General features: G+C 52.0%; 2 protein-coding genes across 5 annotated transcripts in view; both read right to left on the bottom strand.

The window, feature by feature from the left end:
• The window catches only part of TM6SF2 (transmembrane 6 superfamily member 2), a 10,474-nt gene extending 1,917 nt beyond the window's left edge, over positions 1-8,557 (bottom strand). Inside the window, exons 1-9 of one of the 2 annotated variants that reach the window (XM_029217471.1) lie at positions 8,200-8,557; positions 4,772-4,875; positions 4,272-4,369; positions 4,099-4,202; positions 3,613-3,695; positions 2,846-2,970; positions 2,561-2,662; positions 2,138-2,230; positions 1,365-1,484 (exon numbers count right to left, since the gene is read on the bottom strand). In XM_029217471.1, coding sequence (XP_029073304.1) covers positions 1,365-1,484; positions 2,138-2,230; positions 2,561-2,662; positions 2,846-2,970; positions 3,613-3,695; positions 4,099-4,202; positions 4,272-4,369; positions 4,772-4,875; positions 8,200-8,363 — 993 coding nt within the window. In that variant the 5' untranslated portion in view covers positions 8,364-8,557. Of the gene's footprint in view, positions 1-1,364; positions 1,485-2,137; positions 2,231-2,560; positions 2,663-2,845; positions 2,971-3,612; positions 3,696-4,098; positions 4,203-4,271; positions 4,370-4,771; positions 4,876-6,505; positions 6,699-8,199 lie in introns of those variants that run through there. The other variant, XM_029217472.1, reaches the window with a different exon arrangement.
• Positions 8,558-9,569: 1,012 nt separating this feature from the next.
• Positions 9,570-21,101, bottom strand: part of SUGP1 (SURP and G-patch domain containing 1) — a 29,899-nt gene continuing 18,367 nt past the window's right edge. Inside the window, exons 8-14 of one of the 3 annotated variants that reach the window (XM_029217467.1) lie at positions 19,407-19,762; positions 13,011-13,117; positions 12,006-12,183; positions 11,516-11,622; positions 10,542-10,687; positions 10,067-10,196; positions 9,570-9,768 (exon numbers count right to left, since the gene is read on the bottom strand). In XM_029217467.1, coding sequence (XP_029073300.1) covers positions 9,742-9,768; positions 10,067-10,196; positions 10,542-10,687; positions 11,516-11,622; positions 12,006-12,183; positions 13,011-13,117; positions 19,407-19,762 — 1,051 coding nt within the window. In that variant the 3' untranslated portion in view covers positions 9,570-9,741. Of the gene's footprint in view, positions 9,769-10,066; positions 10,197-10,541; positions 10,688-11,515; positions 11,623-12,005; positions 12,184-13,010; positions 13,118-19,406; positions 19,763-21,101 lie in introns of those variants that run through there. The other 2 variants (XM_029217468.1, XR_003792737.1) reach the window with 2 other exon arrangements.

The raw sequence follows: 21,101 nt of genomic DNA, 5'->3' as shown, positions 1-21,101 counted from the left end.
GTCCGGAGCCTGTGCTCCGGACGCGCAGGCTCAGCGGCCATGGCTCACGGGCCCAGCCGCTCCGCGGCATGTGGGATCTTCCCGGACCGGGGCACGAACCCGTGTCCCCTGCATTGGCAGGCGGACTCTCAACCACTGCGCCACCAGGGAAGCCCAGCCAAGCCCTTTTTTCTGTATAGGGGTTTAGAGTTCAGAAACCTCATGAAACCCAAAACATTCCTTCATGGAAATTTTCTTTGCTTCAGAAATTCTGAACAGTCCTAACTGGCTTGCTACCTAAAACTATGCAAAAAGTAAAATCTATGTTTAAAAGGAGTAAAGAAATTTTCTACACAAAGCCTTGAATATGCTTGAATGACTATTCTCCCTTAATAATAACCCTTTATAATTAGATAGTAATACACAAAATAAAAACAGAGAGTAGGATGATAGCTGGGGCTCAGCAAGATCAATCCAGTCCTTCTGGTTTACAATTTTAGAAGATTTCCCTCCTCCTGAAATAAGGTTTCCAATTTCTTGAACTTGTCAAGTTATATACTTCCAACTTCTTTAATACCTCGGATACTGAGTATCATTGAGTATCATAAGGAGAAACATATAATTTTCAGATTCTTCCTTCACATCACATAGAAAAATAAATTACAGATGGAATAAAGAGGCAAATATTGTGTGTAAGAATTTTTAAAGCCTATGCATGAGAAAGCTTTTGAAATAGCAAAAATATCTCCAAAGCTTGACTTTAAATGTTGGTAATCAGAGCCTTCGGACTCAGAACACAGCTTCCAAAGCAAAATAGAGAGAAGAAAGAAACCAAGTTAAGAGTAGTTCTTCTGCCTTTAAAGAGCTGGATGGAAATGAGACGTTCTTAGCAATTTTGATAGATGGCTGAGATTTTTACAGCACTCTTCTGTACAACAAAATTATTTTTGACAGTCATCATTAATGAAACAACTAATAATAATAACAATGATAATAATATCCAGAAGAGAAATAGACAATGAGTATTCTTTTATTGTACTTTGAATATACAATCATGCCGCAACAAAGCAAAAAATAAATAGTAAAGTACAATAGAGAAAAAAAAAAAAGCCTATGCCCCCTTTTCTAAGAAATCTGCCGCCTCTGGAATCCCTCTCAGACTCTCTACCTCCCTCTATTCAGTTCTAACGTCATGGGGTTTGGGGTGTCTGTGTCTGGCTCTTTCTCCCCCACATTAGGGAATCCTGGGGTACTGAGCTGGGGGTGGAGCCTGTCAGGGGCCTAGTATCACCCTGCTCAGGGTGAGCACAAAAGCAATTGATGAGCAGGCAGAAACTTTCTTCCCTATGCACTGGCCCACCCCACCCCATTCCACCCCACCTCACCTGGCCAATGGCTCCAGCAAATACCAAGGTCCAGTCAGGCAGCCAGGAGCAGCCAGGAAAGATGAGGGCATAGATGGCCAGGCCATAGAAGGGCAGCACGTAGAACATATTCACCAGCATCTGGGGGGCACACAGCTGATGGATTGAGCGGCTGCCCCAGTTGAGTCTCCTGATACCCCTCAGGTGGTGGACCCAAGGAGAATCTGGCCAGCCTCAGACCCCACCCAAGACTGGGGCTCTCTGCATATCCTACCCTGTGCAAATTGCTCCTTTATTTCCCTTGGGTTTCCCCACCCATCCCACTCCCACACAATGAGCCCCCCCACCTTACTCCAGAAATAGCATGTGACCCTGGCCTGGCCAATCAGAACACCATAATAATCAGCTATGAGCATGTGATTTAAACTTGGCCAATCAGAGCCTGCCTGAGACTTATACTTAAGCTGAGGAATTAAGGGCTCACACTCCTCTGTGGTGGCTAAGTAGAAAGAATGGAAGCCTAGAGCTACCCAAGGCTGTCTCTGCCATACCACAAAGGCACTACCTGGGAGTGGAGCACATGTAAAGAAAACACAGTCTAGAGACAGAGCTATCCTTGAGCTCCTGGATCCAGCCATACCTGAAGAGAATGTCTATACTTTTTTGGTAGGACAGTAAATTCCATTTGTGCTTCCACCAGTTTGACTTGTGTTTTTGGCACCTGCTTCAAAGGGGCCCAGTAGACCCCTAACCATGGCAGGACTGTGGCCCTCTCCTCCCATCTGCCCTCTCACCTGCACCTTCGGATAGGCCACGGGGTCCCTCAGGTATGGCTCATACTGATAGATGTAGACAAAGCAGGCATCCATGGGGCAGTCAAGCACCACCTGGGGCCCAGAGACAAACCAACAGCCTCAAATATCCCTCCCAGAGGAAGCCTTCCCTGGCCTCCCAGGAGGGGCCCATACCCCTTGCTCTGGCCTGCCCCAGCTTTGGTTCTCTCCTCTGGCTGAGAATCCACAGATATTTGAGCTGGGGAGAAGGCTACAGGGAATGGGGCTTTGTGATGGAACACTCAGGTTAGACTCGATGAACTTCCCTGGACGATCAGATAGGAGAGCAGTGGGCTTTTTGCACTGGATAATGAAGATAAAGGAGGGAGGGATGGGCTGGGGACGGGGAGTTGGAGGCAGGTAGGCTGGCCAGTGCAGACTCACCAGGCCCCGAAAGAGGGTGAAGAACGCAGCAAAGATGAGGTAGATGATGAGGGCCAGGTCAACTGGGCGCCGCAGAAGGCCCTTTCTTTGTTCCTCCTCCACCTGCCCCATGAGAAACAGCATGAGAAGTCTGGTATCCAACAGGCACTCAATGAAGGCTCATCCCTTCTTCCCTAATGACCAAGGAGATCTTTCCAAGGAGATAACGTCTTTGACCAGAAGCAACTCAAATGGGGGACATTCAGGCATTTGGCACAGGGCCTATCTGGGGGGCAAGGGACTCACCATGTTGGGAGTGCAGCAGCTTGGTGCCTGGGTCTGGTTGAAGACCCTCAAGCCAGCCCAGCAGGGGACCAGCAAGTAGGGGATGGTGAGGAAAAAGGAAGGCCTGATCTCTGAGTTGTATTTGCCTGCCATGGTAGGAGAGACAGGGTGTCACGCAGCGAGGATCCCCCAGGCCCGGCCAGACCCTTTAGCTGGGCCATGTCAGAGCACCTGGCTGGAAGCTGTGATTCACAAATGCCATCCTAGCTCAGCCCTAACACGTCTGACTCCCGAGTGCCCATAAGGTGATGTCCATGCTCCTCAGCCTGGCCTGCCTCAATTTACCTTCTGGACATGGCTCTTACACTTCAGCTGTTCTTTGCTCCCCCTAGAAACACCCTGGATATTCCTCTTGCACAGCCATCCCCACATCCCTGGCTGCCTTCTCTGCTCCGCCTCCTAAGACCTACCTACAAAGGTTTCACTCTGCCCTCTGGATCCACCTTAAAATTCCCTTCTTGTGTCAAGAGCATTCTGGGCCAAGCCCCTGGGGTCAGGAACCAGCTAGCTGGGGAGGAAATGGAATGTGCTTCCGCTCCTCCAAGAGGAAAATGGGGGGGAGGTGGGGAAAGGCTGCTGGCTTAGGCTCTGAATGGAGAGGCATGTGGTGGGGAGGAGGTTGCCCTCTGCAGACATTGGAGAGGGTATGCAGGATCCACTGGGAACTTCCAGACACAGGGCAGTGACCCAGCCCAGGGAGACACAACTCCTCAGAGCCAAGTCCTTACCAAGGATGTTTCCTGGGAGGAACACCAGGATGCTCATGACGAAGGATCCCAGCCAGTAGAGTGCAAGGTTCCGGTACCTCTTCCTGGGCAGGGGATGGAGGGGTGACAAGTAGATCCCTGTCCCCCAGTCTCAGAGCCCCCGACAGGGTCCAGAGACCAATCTGGGATCCCCAGCTCTGGATCCCTTCAGTGTCACCCAGAACAGAAGGGACAACAGGAAGTTGAATGAGGGAATGAACAGTCAGATGCTCTGTCCAAGGACAGTAGCGTCTGCCCAGGCACAGGGTGGGAGAGAAGAGAACCGACCATCACTCACACCTGTGATGTTCCCTGGATCCTTCTCCTGGCCACTCCTGTCTAGAGCCCTAGAGAGGCTTCCTGATTTCCCCTACAGATACTTCTGGCTTCATCCTGACCTGGGACCTCCCACCTAAGGACTCCACCTCCTTCCCAGGGTCCAGGTGCCACCCTGCCCACCCCACGCACCTTTTACGGATGGCACCAGCCATGGCCAGGTAGAGGAGGTAGTGAACAGTGCCATCCCAGTAGCAGATGAAGACCCCGTGTGCCGTGCGCAGGTACGGTTCACCCTGCAGGGGCAGGTGCAGGGCTCAGACGGGCAGTAGGGCTGCGGGCATCCCAGACAGCTCCCTACATACCTCCTTGGTGTAGAACGCCATGAAGCTCCCCATGTAGCCATCTTCCCCGAGAGCGATAAGGAGGTCCACCACGGAGGTGAAAGAGAAGACTGCAAACACTACAGGGAGAGTAGCAGGGCATGGGCAGGGTGTGGGCGGGGCACAGACCACGTGTGGGCGGGGCCTGAGACTGCAGGTCGGTGACCGGCCACCCAGTTTCCGGGCAAAGCCTCTGCACAAACCTGCTCCCAGGCCCCACCCCACAAGTCACATGACCCACAGCCCGCCTCAGAGGGAGGCACAGTCCCTGCCTTTAGGGGTCCCCAGGCTGATGGGAAGGCGCTGTCCCTGCACTCAGGAGTCCCAAGTCAGAAGGGGGAGGCCCCTTGAGGTTCCCCAATCAGTAGGGGTTCTCCAGTCTCTGAGGTTCTCCAGTCTGATGAAGGCCCTTCAAGGGCTGCCAGTCTGATGGAGGAGGCCCTTGCCCAGTTCTCTTCCCTAAGACCCTCCCACCAACTCACCGGCAAAGAGTGGGTCATAGTAGATGTCACTTCGGGACAAGCTGTATATAGCCAAGAAGAGCAGACCCAGGATCAGGGCGCTCATCCACACCACACCCAGGGGGCTGTGGAGAGGAAAACCAAGTCAGGGAGGCCAGGCCCATTCTGAGGTCCTGCCCCACCCTAGGGCAAGAGCAGACTCCAGGAAGCTCCAGGTGAGGAGGCTGAAGCATCTGTCCATCCAGGAAAGCCATTCCCTGAAACTCCCCTTTCCTAGCACCAGGCTCTTGCCCCAGCTGTTTCCCTCTTCTGGAAACTCCTTCCAAAAGTCTCCTTTCCACTTGACAAACTCCTACTCATCCTTCATGGCCCATCTACATTGCTCCTCCTCCAGGGAAGCCCTCCCTGACTCCTCAGAAAGGATCATTGCCTGACTTGGGCCAGGCATAGAGAGAGCATCTGTCAACACTTCTGACTATATGATTTATCCAGTCACTTGCTGATGTGTGTGACAGTTTGCTTGCTTTGTCATTCAACAGCTCCAAGACCCTCTGTGGCCAGTCCCAGTGCCCACACCTGCCAGAGGGTCTCTAGTGCTCAGCTCTGTACACATCATGGTCTGAAGCTCCTGACTCCTCAGGTAAAGTCCAAATATTTCCATCAACTCCACCCCACCCCTGCCCTGATCTGTTCCCATCAACCTGATAAGGCAAGTCAACCAGCTGCAGAGATAACAGAAGCCAGGTCTCTGGGCAGCCCCCAACTCTTGGCAAACCAAGGCCAAGGGGGGGAGGGTGGGAGACATATCCAAGGTCACACATTCCCCCCCACACTCTCTCCAGGCCCCGACCTTCTCCTGAACCCCTCTAACCCCTAGGATCCCCATTCCTAGCCCCACCTAACCAACATGACAATTATAGTAATCACATGAGACCACATCAGCGTCTTGGCACACAATTTGTAATCCCAAACTGTAACTATGGGATGAGCTCTAGAATTACGTTCATTACACAGTGAAGAAACTGAGGCTCCCGGGGGAACCTGGCTCACTCAGGGTCCAGGGGGATGGAGCCAGGAATTTGTACCCAAGGAACCAACTCCACAGTCAAGACTCCCTCTACCCCATGTCTTGGGTTGCACTGGGTTTGGGAGTGTGAGGGGCTTGTGGTTGCCTGGTACCCAGTAGCTGGATCCAGAGGGTTGAGGCCTAGGGTTAGGAGATAGGGACAGGGGAGGTCGAGGTACATAGGGGAAACTGAGGCTAGGGACAGGGTGGGCCAGCCCTGAAGAGAAGAAAGTCCCAGGCCTGAGACAGGCAATGGAGGGACAGTCTGGCAGGGGTGGTGCAGCAGAGCGTGTGTGTGGCAAGAGCCGGGTCACTGGGGCATTATCTGGGGCAATACTTTGACCCTTGGGGACTCTGGAACCTGTGCTGGGCACATCCCTGGGAAAACACCAGAAACCCTCCAAAACCCTGCCTTGTTAGGGGCTCTGCTTCTCAAAGTCCCTCCTCCCCAGGCCCCAAACGTCCCAGGAGCGCCCCCAGCTCCAGCACACAGCTCCGGGCCTGCTGGAAGGCGATTTCCGGTCGGAGGTGGGGGGGTTCTTCTGACCCAGCCCCTGTCCTCGCGGGCCGGAGCGGCGCGGGGCCGCTGGGCTCGGGGGAGCCCGCGCATCCTCCATCCCGCCCCCTCCACACCCCAGCCCAGCCCCGCAACCCCCGAGGAGGCCGCCCCGGCCCCTCCCCGCACGCACTACGAGATCGCCGAGACGTGGTTGAGGGCGTAGGACAACGGGAGAGCGCCCAGCGACAGAACTGCGACCTTGCCCGCCAGCGGCGGGATGTCCATAGCGGCGGTGCCGGGACCCCGGCTTGGTTTCTGCGCGGCGGTGCCTCTGGGCGCGGAGTTGCCAGGGACCCAGCCCGGCTCTGCCCCGCCTTGCGCAAAGGTCGCCCCCGCGCTGTGACTGCCCTGCGAGGCCCCCCCTGTCGCAGTGGCCCCTCCCCGCCTTGATAGCCTCGCCGGACTCTGCGCTGTCCCCAGTGGCAGTCCCCGTCGCCCAGCCTCTCTACTAATGCTAGAATACGATGCCTCAAGGATACTTCCGCTTCTGCGTCCTGGAGGCCACTTCAGTCTAAGGGAATTCGTTCCCCGGGCCTCGTTCTGCACTTCTTTCTTCACCCTAAGGCACAGGCATCCTAGCCTCGACCTCGACCCCGAAGGGGGACCCTTTTAACTCTTCACATTCCACAGACCTCCCTCCAGCCCAGGATCAAGTGGGCATTGTATGTGCGCGCTTGGCAGAGGAACCTCATCCGCTTGGGTGCAGTTCCCTTTAGTGCCCTTGGATTTGAGTTTTCATGCGGTGGCCACAGACAAATTTAAATGTGTCCAGGTGTGAAGTTTTAACTGGTCCCGGGGGCCAACTCAAGGCAGACGGTCATGGACCAGGGTTGGGGACACCTTGAAGGCCTCCATGATTCTCTGCTGTGTTCCTTCCGTGTAGCCTGAACCCCTTCTCATGTGGGTGAGGTCCAAGGGATGGGGTCCAAGGGGTGGCTGAGATTATAAAGTGGGGATGGAGTCAGTTTGGTGAGGAGTTTCGTAATGGTGCTCCTGGCAGGAAAAAATAGCTCAAGCTTGGGGATGAGCAGCAGAACGGAGGCACTGAAGGCTGGGGTTGGTGGTGGGGTCATGCAGCAAGGTGGGGTGGGCTTGGGAGCGCTCTGAACAGCCTGGAGGAGGCTGGGCTCCGTTCGGGGGCATATGCAAGGGGGCAGGGCTGGACCAGGGAAGGGGCTGCAGGGTGGAGAGTTAGGAGGCAACTTTTTGTCAACCCCTCCAAGGAGCCTCGGATTCTTGCCCACGTGGTACTTGTGGGTGCAGGAAACAGGGTGAGCGGTGCCCACCTGTTTCCTGCCCTAGGGGGCCCAGTTTTTTTTTCTGGCCGTGCCACGTGGCTTGCGGGATCTTAGTTCCGGGGATTGAACCTGGGCCACAGCACTGGACCACCAGGGAATCCCCTGGGGGGAAATTCTAACCCTCACATCCCCCCAGGGCCCAGCCACCGCCTTCTCCATGGGGCAGTTGGGTCCCATCTCTGAGCCTGGGTGACAAGATGATCTTCTGGCCACTGACCTGAGAGTGTCCTTCCCCAGGTGCCTGTTGCTCATGTGTGAAGCTCAGGTTTCTCTGGGCTGATCTGAATCTCCAGCCTCATTTCTTGACTTTTCTCAATTCTTGTGGTGCCAATACGCTACATGCCTCTCTCCTATCTGCAATATGGACCCTCTCGTATTTCCTCACCCCTTAAAGCAGGCCCCAGTGTCCCCTCCTCCAGGGAGGTCTCCCTGCCACTCCAGCCCCACTTCTCCCCCTGGAGGGCCAGGGGTGTTTGGTGCAGCTCTGTCTACGGGTCTGGCCTCGCATCTTGTATCTGGGAGATACCTGCACACCCACACAGCATTTGGAAGCCTCCTCTTCCAACTGTCCCCGTGGCTGGGGCTAAAGTCCGTCGTCTGAGTCTGGCGAGCCTTCTGGTCACTGAGAATTAAATGGAGGGGTGACCTTGACTTAGTGAGGTGTTTGGGACCGAGGCCCAGGGTCCCCATCACTGGGACCTCTGGCTGCCCAGACCTATACACTTGTGCTCAGGACTCTGGCTCCCCAGGGCAGGCTCCACCTCACCCCCTTGCCCTGCCCTGGGTACAGCGTCCATGGTGGGGAAACAGGGTAGTACGTGTCATGCCAGCCAGGGGTTTGCTGCTGAGACTTCCAGACCCTGAACTCCCTCACTGAGACACCCCCCAGGCCACCTCCACCATAGGTCCCACTTCCTCTTTATGGCATTTATCAGTCTCAGATTGTTAGGGGTTAATGGCCACAGCCCCAGCAGACTGTGGGTGCCCAGGGGCAAATCCCATCCGTGTGATTCACAGTCAGTGCTCAGTGTTTGCTGAATGACTGTGTGAACTGCGGGCTGGCCCAGGAGCCTGACGCCAGCTTGAGTCCTCAGACCCCATAAGCTCACAGGGGTTGAGCAGGACCTACTGGATACGCGTATGAGGCAGGGGGATGAGAGGTAGGGGCTCCTCAGTTTGCCAGGCCCTGATACTCCAAGCATGGCTCGCAGATTCCCGAGACCCTGCCCAATCTGCGCACTCAGCAGCTGAAGTTGCACAAGACCCCCAGGTGGTTTCTGCACAAGTGTGACGCACAGGCTCTGGAGACGGGGCAAGCTCTCCTTGGTCTGGGCTACCCACTAGGCTCCCCTCCTCCAGGAGGCGTGTGATGTCTTAGTACAGTGTATCCGTCCTTGAAGCTGTCCCCCAAAGGCACGAGCCCTAGGGGCTCGTGTGTCCACTATACCTGTAGGACCCAGGGCAGCTAGGGTAGCCTGGGCTGCAGCCATCACTAGCCAGGTTTGTTGTGCGTGTGTGTGTGGGGCCCTGTCAATGCCACCTGTCAAGAGAGGTTGAGGGGCACAGGTGTGCCCTGGGTCCACCTGCCTTGTGGGTCTGAGGGAGGAATGGGCCCTGCCTGGAGACCCCTCCCCAGCCTCCTTCTGCAGTGCAGTGCGCTAGGCTAGGAGGGGAGTCCCTGATGCCCCTGGCCCAGGTGCAGCCAGGTCTTGGCCAGCTGGCCGCCCCTCCCCTCTCCAAAGGTCCTCCCCTCAACTCCAACCCAGGCCGATGGGGGACCCCACGAGCAGACAAAAGGTCCAGGTGGTTTTCCAGGATTCCTTGGTGCTGGGCAGCCTTCAGAGCAGCATCCTGTCCCCACCTGTCCAGCCTGGCCCTGCTAAGGAACAGGAGGGGTTTCTGGTGATGGCAAGACCAGGCTGCCGTGGCAGGCAAGCACCGGGATTTTAATACACAGCACGACACTCGCAACAATGGGAAGGACGGGCAGAAAAGCAGGCCGGAACATTCCACAGTCCAGGAATGGTCGGCCTTTTGGAAAGTACATTTGTGCATTTTTCCAGAATACTCAGTAGTAAGGCCGTCTGGGGTTGTTCTGTGGGAAGCAAGAAAGATAAAAGGGGAGGTGGTTATGCTGTGCTAAAGGGAGCTAGCAGTTCCTCCCGTCTAGAACCTAGCGGGGGCAGCTAGCCCACATCCTCTAGAAGGGAGGGCAGGCTTTGGGGAGGCGAGGCAGGCTCGAACAAGGTGGAGAGGTGGGGTGGGTCTGCTGGAGAGCCTAGCCGGACTGCGGAAGGAGGGACACTTCTGTGACCAGCACCACCACCCGCCTACAGCGGAGGAACTGCGGCAGCCCGGCCACAAGCAATATAGGGGGATAGGGACACACGCACCAGGGGGTTGGGCCGGAAGCGGTAGGCCAGCATCATCCTCTTGCGGAAGGCCTCGTACTCGTCATCTTCCTTGGAGAGCTCGGCTGGCCGGTCAATGCCAAAGCCAGCACCATCTACCGTGGTGGTGCCCCTGCATTGGGGCAATGGGTGGTGTGAGCCGGGGAGCAGGCTGGTGCCGGCAAGAGGGGGGGTGAGGGACCTGAGCTTGGGGCAGGGAGGCTTCACCCGCCCTGGCTGGGCTCAGCAGCAGCACCCCAATGCAGCTCAATGTGGGGGCTATGCTGGGCTGGGTGACATCTGTCTGGGACACTCCTGGCACTGTGGGAAGGTGGAGAGCCGAAGACGGCCCAGCAACCAGAGTCCAAATCCCTGACCCCCAGCCCAGTGACAGGGCTGGACCCAGGCCCTGGGCCTATGTCTCCGTGTGGGACTTCTCCTCTCCCCCCTCCCCCCTGGCATTGGAGGCCACACTCACTTATTGACTGGGTTCTTGATGCCCTGGCCTTCTGAGCCCAGGCCATCGCCCTCCTTCCAGCCCATCTTCATCAGCATCTGGTAGCCGATGTTCTCTATTGTCAGCTTGAACTCCTTGTACTCTGAGTAGTCAGGCTCACGGCCCTCCTGCAGTGGGAGGAGGTAGCCGTCATCCACCAGGGCTGCGGCCATCCCCAGTCCCAGCTCTGGCCTGAAACCCCACCCCCACATGGCTTCATTGGCCGCTGGGACCACCTGCCCACCTGCCTCCCCACCACTAAGTCAGACTCCTCGAGAAGAGATCAAGCTGCCCCTTCTCAGAGGCCCCAGGGCCAGAAGCAGTACTGAGCTTCCTGGTGGCCAAGTCAAAGAGGGCAAGGTGACAGGTCACACAGGCCTTGTCTACCATGAGAAAGATTAATGGTTCACCAGTGAAGAAAAATCCCATGTTCCAAGAGCAATTTGTTACACAGAGTGCTAAAAAGAGTCCTGTGGTCACATGAGGTGACCATCACATTGGTGAGATTATGTGGTACAAAGCAGTTTTAAAAAAACCCTCAAAAGACTATGTGGAATGTTCTGTCAGCCCTCTCCTCTTGAGCATGAAAGCAGCATGGGAAGAACAATTTCACTCTGGAGAGCCCAACACATGGGGGCGTCTGCCTGAGAAATGCTTTGCCTGTAAACTGCATTTAATTGGCTCCACTGGAAGCAGAATTTCCCTAAAGCCCCAGCAAATGTCTCTAAAGCGGCAGTTGAGATGCTATTTGCTAATTCCCTACACAGATGGCACCTGTCATAAGCAGGTGCCACCCGTGGCAAGAGGGTCCTACCCCTCTTGTGAGCGAGCGGGCCCAAGGCCACCGCAGGTGCCTGCCACCTGAGGGGGCTGCAGGAGGGGCTGGGACACTGCGCAGGCTGCCTGCTAGACAGGCTCACAGCAGGGGCTGGTGTCTGGGGCCTCTCCCAGCCTACCTTCAGGGCCTTGAAGGTCTCCATGAACTTCTCCAGCTCATCGGGTGGCAGGAAGTCTCCGATGAAGTGCTTGCCCCGGCCCATCTTCGTCAGCTGCTCCGCCCATTCTGCCCAGAGATGGGGTAAAGGTGAGAGGAGGAAGGAGCGTGTGGCAGCCCCACAGCAGAAGTATGAGTCCTGGGGGGAGTCTGGGGCCATGGGGAACGAGGTAGCTGGTTGAGACCTCGAGCCCTGCTCTCCCATGCAGCCCTTGTGTACCGTGTTCAAACGCCAGTGAACACTCAGCGGACCATCCTTTTGCCACTGAAGAAACAGGCACAAAGAGGCCAAGTCTCTTGCTCAAGGCCTTACAGGCTGGATAGGTGGCTTAAGACCCCAATGTGGTGTCTCCAGGCACTTCCTGGGCCGGTGAGTGGGCTTCCTGAGCCCACAGCACCCTGAAGAAAAGGGCACCCTCCACCCCACCCCTGTAACTCGCTCCTTGGCCCACCCCGAGTCTTGTCCATCTCCATGCGCCGCAGCTGGTGCTCCCAGGTGCCCAGCTCGCTGTCCACCTCCTCGTCGCTGTCGTAGCCATGCTGGTGCTGCTGCAGCGCCTTCTCCCACAGCAGCTGCATGTCCTGCATTGCTCGCTTGTGCTGCATGATCATGTCGTACATCTGTTGCATCTGTGGGCGGCACACGCCAGTGAGCAAGGCCGTGCACTGTGCGTGCAGGAAGCTAGCCCCCTCGCCTCCCCTGTGCATGCTGGGCACCCCTTTTCCCCCCTCCCTGGAGCAGGCACAAGAGCAGGGCTCAGAGCAAGTGTTCAGGAAGGCACCGAGTCCTGTGTCAGGACATGCCCTGGGTTCCCTGAATCTCTATTTTGAGCAGGGAGGACCCCGGCCTGGAATCTGGAATATCCTGGGCACCATCACTGTGGACCAAATGAGGGCGACGTGGGCTCCTGACCACTGGGAGGGTCGAGGGTGATGCGATGGGGCTGCCAGCCTGGAGGAGGTGGCCCAGGTAAGCTGTCCCAGCTGTCCATATCCTGGCCACAGAGCTCCCTGCTGAGCCAGCCCTCACTCCCAAACTGCCCAACACCAACTGAACAGCTGTCGCATCGTTCAGGACACCCAGTGCCAGACAGGCTTATCCTGTACTGAGTGCTGCAGGGAACTGTAAGGAAAACTTAAATGGAGACTATCCAGTCAGGACCAGCCCACGAGCGCAGTGGGAAGTAGCTGTGGAGCATCAGCTGAGAAGGCTGCCCAGGCAGCATGAGAAGGCCTGGGCTCTGGGCCCAACTGTGGGCTTGGGAGGGCCCTCAGGGGGTGGCTTGCCATTGATGGGGGACCCACCTGTCCAAGAGCCTCTCCCCTGACTGTGGGATTCACCCGGCACCGGGAGGCTCAGAAAGAATACACCGTGACCACTGCACCACAGGGCAGGGTGGGAGACGATACTGCACCAGCCCCTTGGAGCCTGCCTGCCCTGCCCCCCAGGGCCTTACCTCCTGCTGCTCCTTCAGCTGCTTCTTCTGGGCATCCGAAAGCTCTGTGACACCCACCAGACCCACGGGCTTCCCCTTCTCGTAGCCTAGACCCTTGAGGTCCTGAACTAGAAACAAGACACAGGCTGGTCAGCAACAGACACGTGGGCTTAGCCATGCATCTGTGTCCCAGGCAGAGTCCATGTGCTGACGACACCTGACGCACTTGGCCCATGTGGCAGGACACATAAGTCGGAACAGTTAGTACGCATGCCACTTGATGACCTCCGGGGGCTTGGCTCCGCTCTATCGTGTGTACTCAGTTCCATCCCCACATGACTGCTCCAGGCAGGCTCTATGACCCCACACTGCAAATGCTGACACCAGAACTCAGGAGGTCTGGGGCCTCACTCAAGGTCACACAGCTAATGGGTGACAAGGCAGGGAATCTGCAAAGCCAGAAATGCTTGCACACAGGCTCTTGGAAGTAAGCCCCACGGTGAGCAGATACCTTATGTAGACACACAGGTCTGGAGTCTGGCAGAAGACTCAGCTGCGTGGTTCTGTTAGCTCCTTCTGGGGAAGCAGCCAACCATCTTTAAAGCAACTGACATTTAAGCTGGCATCCCCTTTGGAGCTTGGCTGGAGCCTGCAACGCTAACTCACATCAAGATGCTGCAATGGCCCCATCTGGGTGGTGGAAACAACCACCCCTCAGGTGGTGGCTTCCTGGGGAAGAAGCCAGGCAGAACGGGGTGCAGAGGCCCTTCTGGGGGGATGGAAAGAGCCAGGTCTTCCTAGCTCAACGGGGCTGGGTCGTCGCCTGCAAGAACCACCCGCAGGTGCTCCTGGACCCTAAGATTGCACACCAATCCCTCCTCGGTCTATGGGGGCTCTGAAAGATGTTGGAGAGCCCCATGGAGAGAACAAGGGAGCCAAGGTCTGAGCAGCCTGCTGTGTGCCTGGATCATGTCCACAGTCCCTTTCCTCCTTGGGCCACTTCACCAGTGAGCAGGCAGGTGGGGGCTGCCCACGCTCCCCTGGGGACAATGTGGGCCAGTGGGGCTTGAATCTGAACCTGAGACTTTGGAGCCTGTACTTGTCCCCTAGAATGTGAAGGACCTGGCAGCTGGGGCTGGACCTTGCGGACATGATCTCAGAGGCGGGGGTGTGCGTGCGTCAGAAGAGCCCTCACATCTGAGCACCCTCCTTTACAGCGGGCACCAGGTTTGGCACTTGAGCAGCAATCCGACCCTAGGCACCCTCAACCCTGGGTAGAAGTGCTACCTAGAGCCCCAGGGAGTACCAGACTTTTCAGTCAGTAGCTTTTCTCTTTGGCCAAGGGAGGCACTCAGCCAGAGACCACTCTCAGAGCTGGGCGGGCAGGGCCAACAGGCCAGGCCGGCCCTGTGACCTGGGGGAGATGCCTTCCCCCTCAGCCCGTCCTGGTGTGGCAAATGTGGGTGTTGGCGCCAGGGCATGTATGGCTCTTCTTTGTGCCTGTGTGTCCAGCTCCAGTGAAGTCAGGGGTGAGGGAGGTTGAGAGAGCTCTGCCCACGGCGCAGGCTGCGTGGTGAGGGAGTCAGACAGACGACATGAGACGGCCAGTTAACAGTCACCAACATCTGCAACATGTGATGACAACAGACCCCCACCCTTATGGGTTTGTGGCAGAAAACGAGAACTGAGGCCACACGTTGGCTGTCCCTGAAACTGCTGTCAAGGAGGGAGAAGCTGGAGAACACTGTGCAAAACTGACCGTAGCAATAATTGTTCTTATCACTGTGCGTGTCCTGAGCTTTCTATGACAAAACTGAATCCAAGTACTTTAAAGCTTAAGGGAGAAAACGGGACTATCTATATGCTGTCTGTAAGAGACTTACTTTAGATACAGAGACACAAGTAGGTTGAAAGTCAAAGGAAGGAAAAAGAAATTTCAAGCAAAGAGTAACCAAGACAGAGCTGCACTAGCCATACTAGTATCAGACAAAACATACTTTAAATCAAAAAAGGTTTATGAGAGACAAAGAAGGATGTTATATATTTACAAAGATTTGATACAGAAAGAAGATATAACAATTAAATATATACACAGACTTAACAACAGAGCCCCAAATGAAGCAAAAATTGACAAAACTGAAGGGAGAAATAAACAGTTCCATAGTAATTGTTAGAGATTTCAATACCCTATTTTAAATAATGGACAGAAAATCAGTAAGGATATAGAGGACTGAACAACACTATAAACCAACCAGACCTAATAGATATCTATAGAACATGCAATCCAACAACACCAGAATACACAGTATTCTCAAGTACACATGCAACATTCTCCAGGATAGATCATTTGTTAGGCTACAAAACAAATTTTAATAAATTTTAAAAGACAAATCATACCAGGTGTCTTTTCTGATCACAATGGAATAAAGCCAGAAATCAGTAATAGAAGGAAAACCGGAAAACTCACAAACGTGGATATTAAACACTCTCCTAAACAACAAATGGGTCAAAGAAGAAATCACAAGAGATCAGAAAATGCTTAGAGATGAATGAACACAACAGCGCAGCACACACCAAAACTTCTGGGGTGTAGCAAAAGCAGTGCCAAGAGGGAAATGTATAGCTGTAGATGCTCACGTTAAAAAAGAAGATAGGGCTTCCCTGGTGGTGCAGTGGCTAAGAATCCGCCTGCCAATGCAGGGGACACGGGTTCGAGACCTGCTCTGGGAAGACCCCACAGGCTACGGAGCAACTAAGCCCGTGCACCACAACTACTGAACCTGTGCTCTAGAGCCCAGGTGCCACAACTACTGAGCCCGTGTCCTACAACTACTGAAGCTCGCATGCCTAGAGCCCGAGGTCCAGGACAAGAGAAGCCACCGCAATGAGAAGCCCGTGCACCGCAACAAAGAGTAGCCCCAGCTCGCCGCAACTAAAGAAAGCCCGCGTGCAGCAACGAAAACCCAATGCAGCCATAAATAAATAAATAGATAGATAGTTAAATAAATAAAGACCTCTGATCAATACCTAACTGTACATCTTAAGGAACTAGAAAAAGAAGAGCAACCTAATTCCAGAGTTAGCAGAATGAAGGAAATAACGATTAGAATGGAGATAAAAGAAACAGGAAACACAAAATACGAGAGAAAAATCAATGAAACCAAAAGTTGGTTTCTTGAAAAGACCAACGAAATGGACAAATCTTTAGTTAGACTGCCTAAGAAAAAAACAGGAAAGACTCAACTACTAAAACAACAGGAGGATACAGCAGTCCTCTTTATCTGCAGGGGATACATTCCAAGATCCCTCTAGTAGAAGCCTGAAACCACACATAGTACTGAACCCCATGTATACTATATATACATACATACGTATAATAAAGTTTAATTTATAAGTTAGGCACAGTAAGAAATTAATGACAATAGCTAATAATAAAATAGAACAGTTATAACAACATACTGTTATAAAAGTTATGTGAATGTGGTTTTTCTCTCCCTCTCAAAATATCTTATCGCAAATGTAATGCCTTTTCCATCTTAACTAAGTACTGAGCACACACTGTGGCCACAACTTTCGCAGTTTGAGGTACAACAGCAAAACTAGCACAAACTTCTTTTTCCTTCTTCACAATTTCACGGATAGATGATTTGTTCTTACCATAGATCTTGGAGACCTCAGCTTAAGTCAAGAACTTTTACCCTTTCACTTAAAGGAAATACTTGACGGCTTCTCTTTGGAACGTCTACATTGCCAGCATCACTACTCTGTGCTGTGAGGCCATTATTAAGTAAAATAATAAAATAAGGATTATTTGAACATAAACACTGCAATACCATGACAGTCAATCTGATAACCGAGTGACTACTGGTGACTAATGGGTGGGATATGCTGGTCAAAGGGATGATTCACATCCCAGGCAGGGTGGAACAGACAGCACAAGATTTCATCACAATACTCAGAATGGCACAAACTGGATCACCTAGAACGGCACAAACTACCAAAACTAACTCAAGAAGTAACAGAAAACTTGAATTGACCTATAACAAGTAAGGGGACTGAATCAATAATCAACTCTCCCCTCCAGCCCACCAAAGAAAAGCCCAGAACCAGATAAATGCACTGGTAAATTCTACCCAAGATTTAAAAGAAGAGTTAACACCAATTCTTCTCAAATTCCTCCAAAAAGTTAAAGCAGGACACACTTCCTAACTCATTCTATGAGGTCAGCATTATCCTGATACCAAAAGCAGACAAAGACAATATAAGAAAACTACAGACCAATAATCCTTATGAGTATAAATGCAGACAGAAATCTGCAACAAAATATTAGCAAACCAAATCCATCAGCATGTAAATAATTAGTAAACTAATTATTTACTACAACAGAGGGGGATTTATTCCAGGAATGCAAGGGTGGTTTCATCATACAAAAATCAATCAATGTAATACTCCACATTAATAGAATGAAGGGAAAAACCCACATGATCATTTCAATTGATGTAGAAAAAGCACTTGACAAAATCTAACACTTTTTCATGATAAAAACACTCAAACTAGGAACAGAAGGGAACTTCTTCAACATGACAAAGGTCATCTATTAAAAACATACAACATCATACTCAATGGTGAAAGAACAAAAGCTTTCCCCCTAAGATCAGGAACAAGGCAGGGATGCCTGCTTTCACCACTTCTGTTCAGCACAGTACTGCAAATCCTAGCCAGAGCAATTAGGCAAGAAAAAGAAATAAGAGGCATCCAAGTTGGAAAGGAAGAAGTAAAACTATCCTTATCTGCAGATGACATGATCTTATGTGTAGAAAACCCTAAAGACTGTTACCCTAATAAATGAATTTAGCAAAAGATAAAAGATACATAATCAACACACAAAAAATCAGTTGTATTTCTTATACTAACAACAAATAATCCAAAAAGGAAATTAAAAAAAATTCCATTTGCAACAGCATCATAAAGAGTAAATCACTTAGGAATAAACTTAACAGAGGTATAAGACTTGTACAACAGAAAGACAAAACACATTGAAAGAAATTAAAGAAAACCCAAGTAAATGGAAAGCTATCCAATGTTCTCAGATTGGAAGACTTAAAATGTTAACATGTCAATACCTCCCAAAGCAATCTATAGATGAATACAATCCCTATCAAAACCCAACAATGATTTCTGCAGAAATGGAAAAGCCCATCTGAAAATTCATACAAAATTTCAAAGGACCTCGAATAGCCAAAGTGTGAGAAAGATGAACAAAGTTGGAAGACTGACACTCCCGATTTCAAAATTTCCCACAGAGCTACAGTAATCAAAACAGTGTGCTACTGGCATGAGGACAGATATATAAACCAGTGTAATAGAGCAGAGAGCCCCAAAATAAACTTTTACATCTATGGGATTTTTGACAAGGGTGTCAAGAGACCATTCAATGGAGAAAGAACAATAGTCTCTTCAACAAATGGTGCTGGGAAAACTGGATCTCCACATTTAAAGAAATGAAGTTGGACGCTTACCTTATAACATATAAAAATTAATTCAATTTAAGAGCTAAAACTATAAAACTCTTAGAAGAAAACATAGGGGCATATCTTCAAGACTTTGGATGTGGCTATGGTTTCTTAAGACCAAAATCACAGGCAACAAAAGAAAAAATAAATTGCACTTCATTAAAATTTAAAACTTCTGTGTATCAAAGGACATTAAGGGGATGAAAATACAGCCCATAAAACTAGAGAAAATTTTTGCAAATCATGTATCTGAATGGGGGTTAATATCTAAAACATTTAGAGAACTCCTACAACTCAATAACAAAAAGACATACAACCCAATTAAAAAATGGGTAAAGGGCTAAAACAGACATTTCTCCAACTAAACTATACACTGACCAATAACACATGAAAAGATGCTCAACACCATTAGTCATTAGGGAAATGCAAATCAAAACCACAATTTGATTTCACTTTACACTTATCAGAATAGCTATATAAGGCGAGAATGAGAAGAAACTGGAACCCTTGTGCACTGCTGACAGGAATGTAAAATGGTGCAGCTGCTGCAGGATGCAGTTTGGCAATTCCTCAATAAGTGAAACAGAATTACCGTAAGACCCAGTGATTCCACTCCTAGGTATATACAAAAAAGAATCAAAATCAGGGGTCCGAACGGTATTTGTAGGCCAGTGTTCACAGCAGCACTACTCACAATCGCCAAAAAGTGAAAACAACCCAAGCTTCTCAACAACTGATGAATGGATAAACAAAATGCTGTCTATCCGTACACTGGAATTCTATTCAGCTGTGGAAATAAATGAAATTCTGACATGTGCTTCAACACAGATGAACCCTGAAAACATTACGCTCAGTGAAAGATGCCAGACCCTCCCCAGGAGGCTGAGGGAGGGGGTCGGCCCACCTGACAGAGGTGAGGGAGAAGCATCCACGTCCCTCTGCACCAGCTCGGCAGGCGGGAGCTCCACCTTGTCCTCTTCAGGACCCCACCGGCTCTTTCGCTTCCTCTTCATGTTGGCTGTGGTGGCCGGCTTCCCTGGGGCAGCTGAAGATGGGTTGACATTGGGCAAGGGGGCAGATGAGGTAGGGCAGGCAGTGGCGGTGGGCATGGACCCCAACGGGGTCTCAGGAGGAGATCTGCGCTTCAGTCCGAGGTCAGGTGCCATGGGGGTGCCCGTGGGACCAGCCTTGGCTTTCCTGAACTCCTCCAGCTTCTGGCGGTAGTACTTGTACCCTTGGCTGTTGGGTTCATACAGAAAGCTGCAAAAGAGAGTGGGGGGCACACCGTCATTGGGCCTCAGCCCCCTACCCCTGATTTAGGGCGGAAGAAGCTCGGGCCTTGTGTAGGCACACTGGGGCCAGCTAGATCACTTCAGGGTCATGTCAAGATGGAGGTCTCTATCGTGACCCTGCCCTGCCAGGCCTCAGTGGCTGCTGGTGCTGGTGGCCCAAACTAGAGGAACAGTGTGACATGGCCACAGCCTGTCATGATGCTGTTCCTGTGAGCTGAGGGCCACTGCAAGCCCCTACCCCATCTTTACTGGATGCCCGTCACAATATCACTGATCCCCTGCTTCGAAGGAAAAGGTGCGGGCTCTCTCAGACCTTCCCCAGGCTCTGCCAGGCTTCTTCCCCTGCTGTCCTAGATGAGTGCACCAGTGCCTACAAACCAAGAAATCCTGAGTTGCGAGAGACACTTGGTGCCAAAAGGGGCAGGATTTGTCCCAAACCTGACAGCTGGGCGTATTTGTGCTCCTTTCTGATGCACCCTTGAGAGGCATCAACAGTGGACAGAGACAAAACAAAGACACTAAACATCAGAACAGACAGGGAGCTCACTAGCAGCCTTGCTGGTACCTGTTGGTCCCCAAGTGCAGAGCAGGAGGTGCTGGGTTCAGAGCCAGCAGAGGCTGCAGCTCCTTCTGCACCTGCCCAGCATCTCTCAGACTATGCATGTACTGAGCCAACAGTCCCACTTCTAGAGTCCACACCAGAGGCAAGAGTCACAGCCCAGTTCCACATAGCAAAACCTGTGCACAGCAGAGATTACAAAGCCCTTGACAAGAAGGGGCTAGACTTGCACTCATGAACCTGGAAAGACAGTCACGGCACAATGCTGTAATACAAAAGCAAAATGCAGGCTCGAGGATGCTGTAAATTCCTTTTGTATAAAAGGAAGTTAGCAGAAAACAAATCCACATACTATTTCTACATGTCTACGCCAGAGATGGGAGAGGGATGGAGGACTCCCAATCCCGCTAACATCGTAGGGTGGGATGGAGGGATGGGGAGACTGTGTCATTTTCTTTGTATTCCTGGGTCATGGTACAAGCATGTACACCCCTTCAGAAAACCCAGTGTGGAACATTTGTAAAAGTTAAAAGAAACAAAGATCAACAAAATCGTTAAGCCTCTAGCCAAGCTAAGAAAAAAAGAGAGAGGACACCAACTACTAACAACAGAAAAGAAAGAGGGGACATCACTACAGATCCCACGGACATTAAAATTACTACAGATTACTATGAACAACTCTATGCCCACAAATTTGATAACCCAGATGAAAGGGGCCAATTCTTTGAAAGGTACAATCTGCCAAAAC

Source organism: Monodon monoceros, unplaced genomic scaffold (genome assembly GCF_005190385.1).
Source record: "Monodon monoceros isolate NGI ecotype Baffin Bay Population unplaced genomic scaffold, NGI_Narwhal_1 Super_Scaffold_12, whole genome shotgun sequence".
Lineage (NCBI taxonomy): Eukaryota > Metazoa > Chordata > Mammalia > Artiodactyla > Monodontidae > Monodon > Monodon monoceros.
Note: the sequence above shows the minus strand (reverse complement) of the source record. Positions and strands in the feature narration are given on the sequence as shown.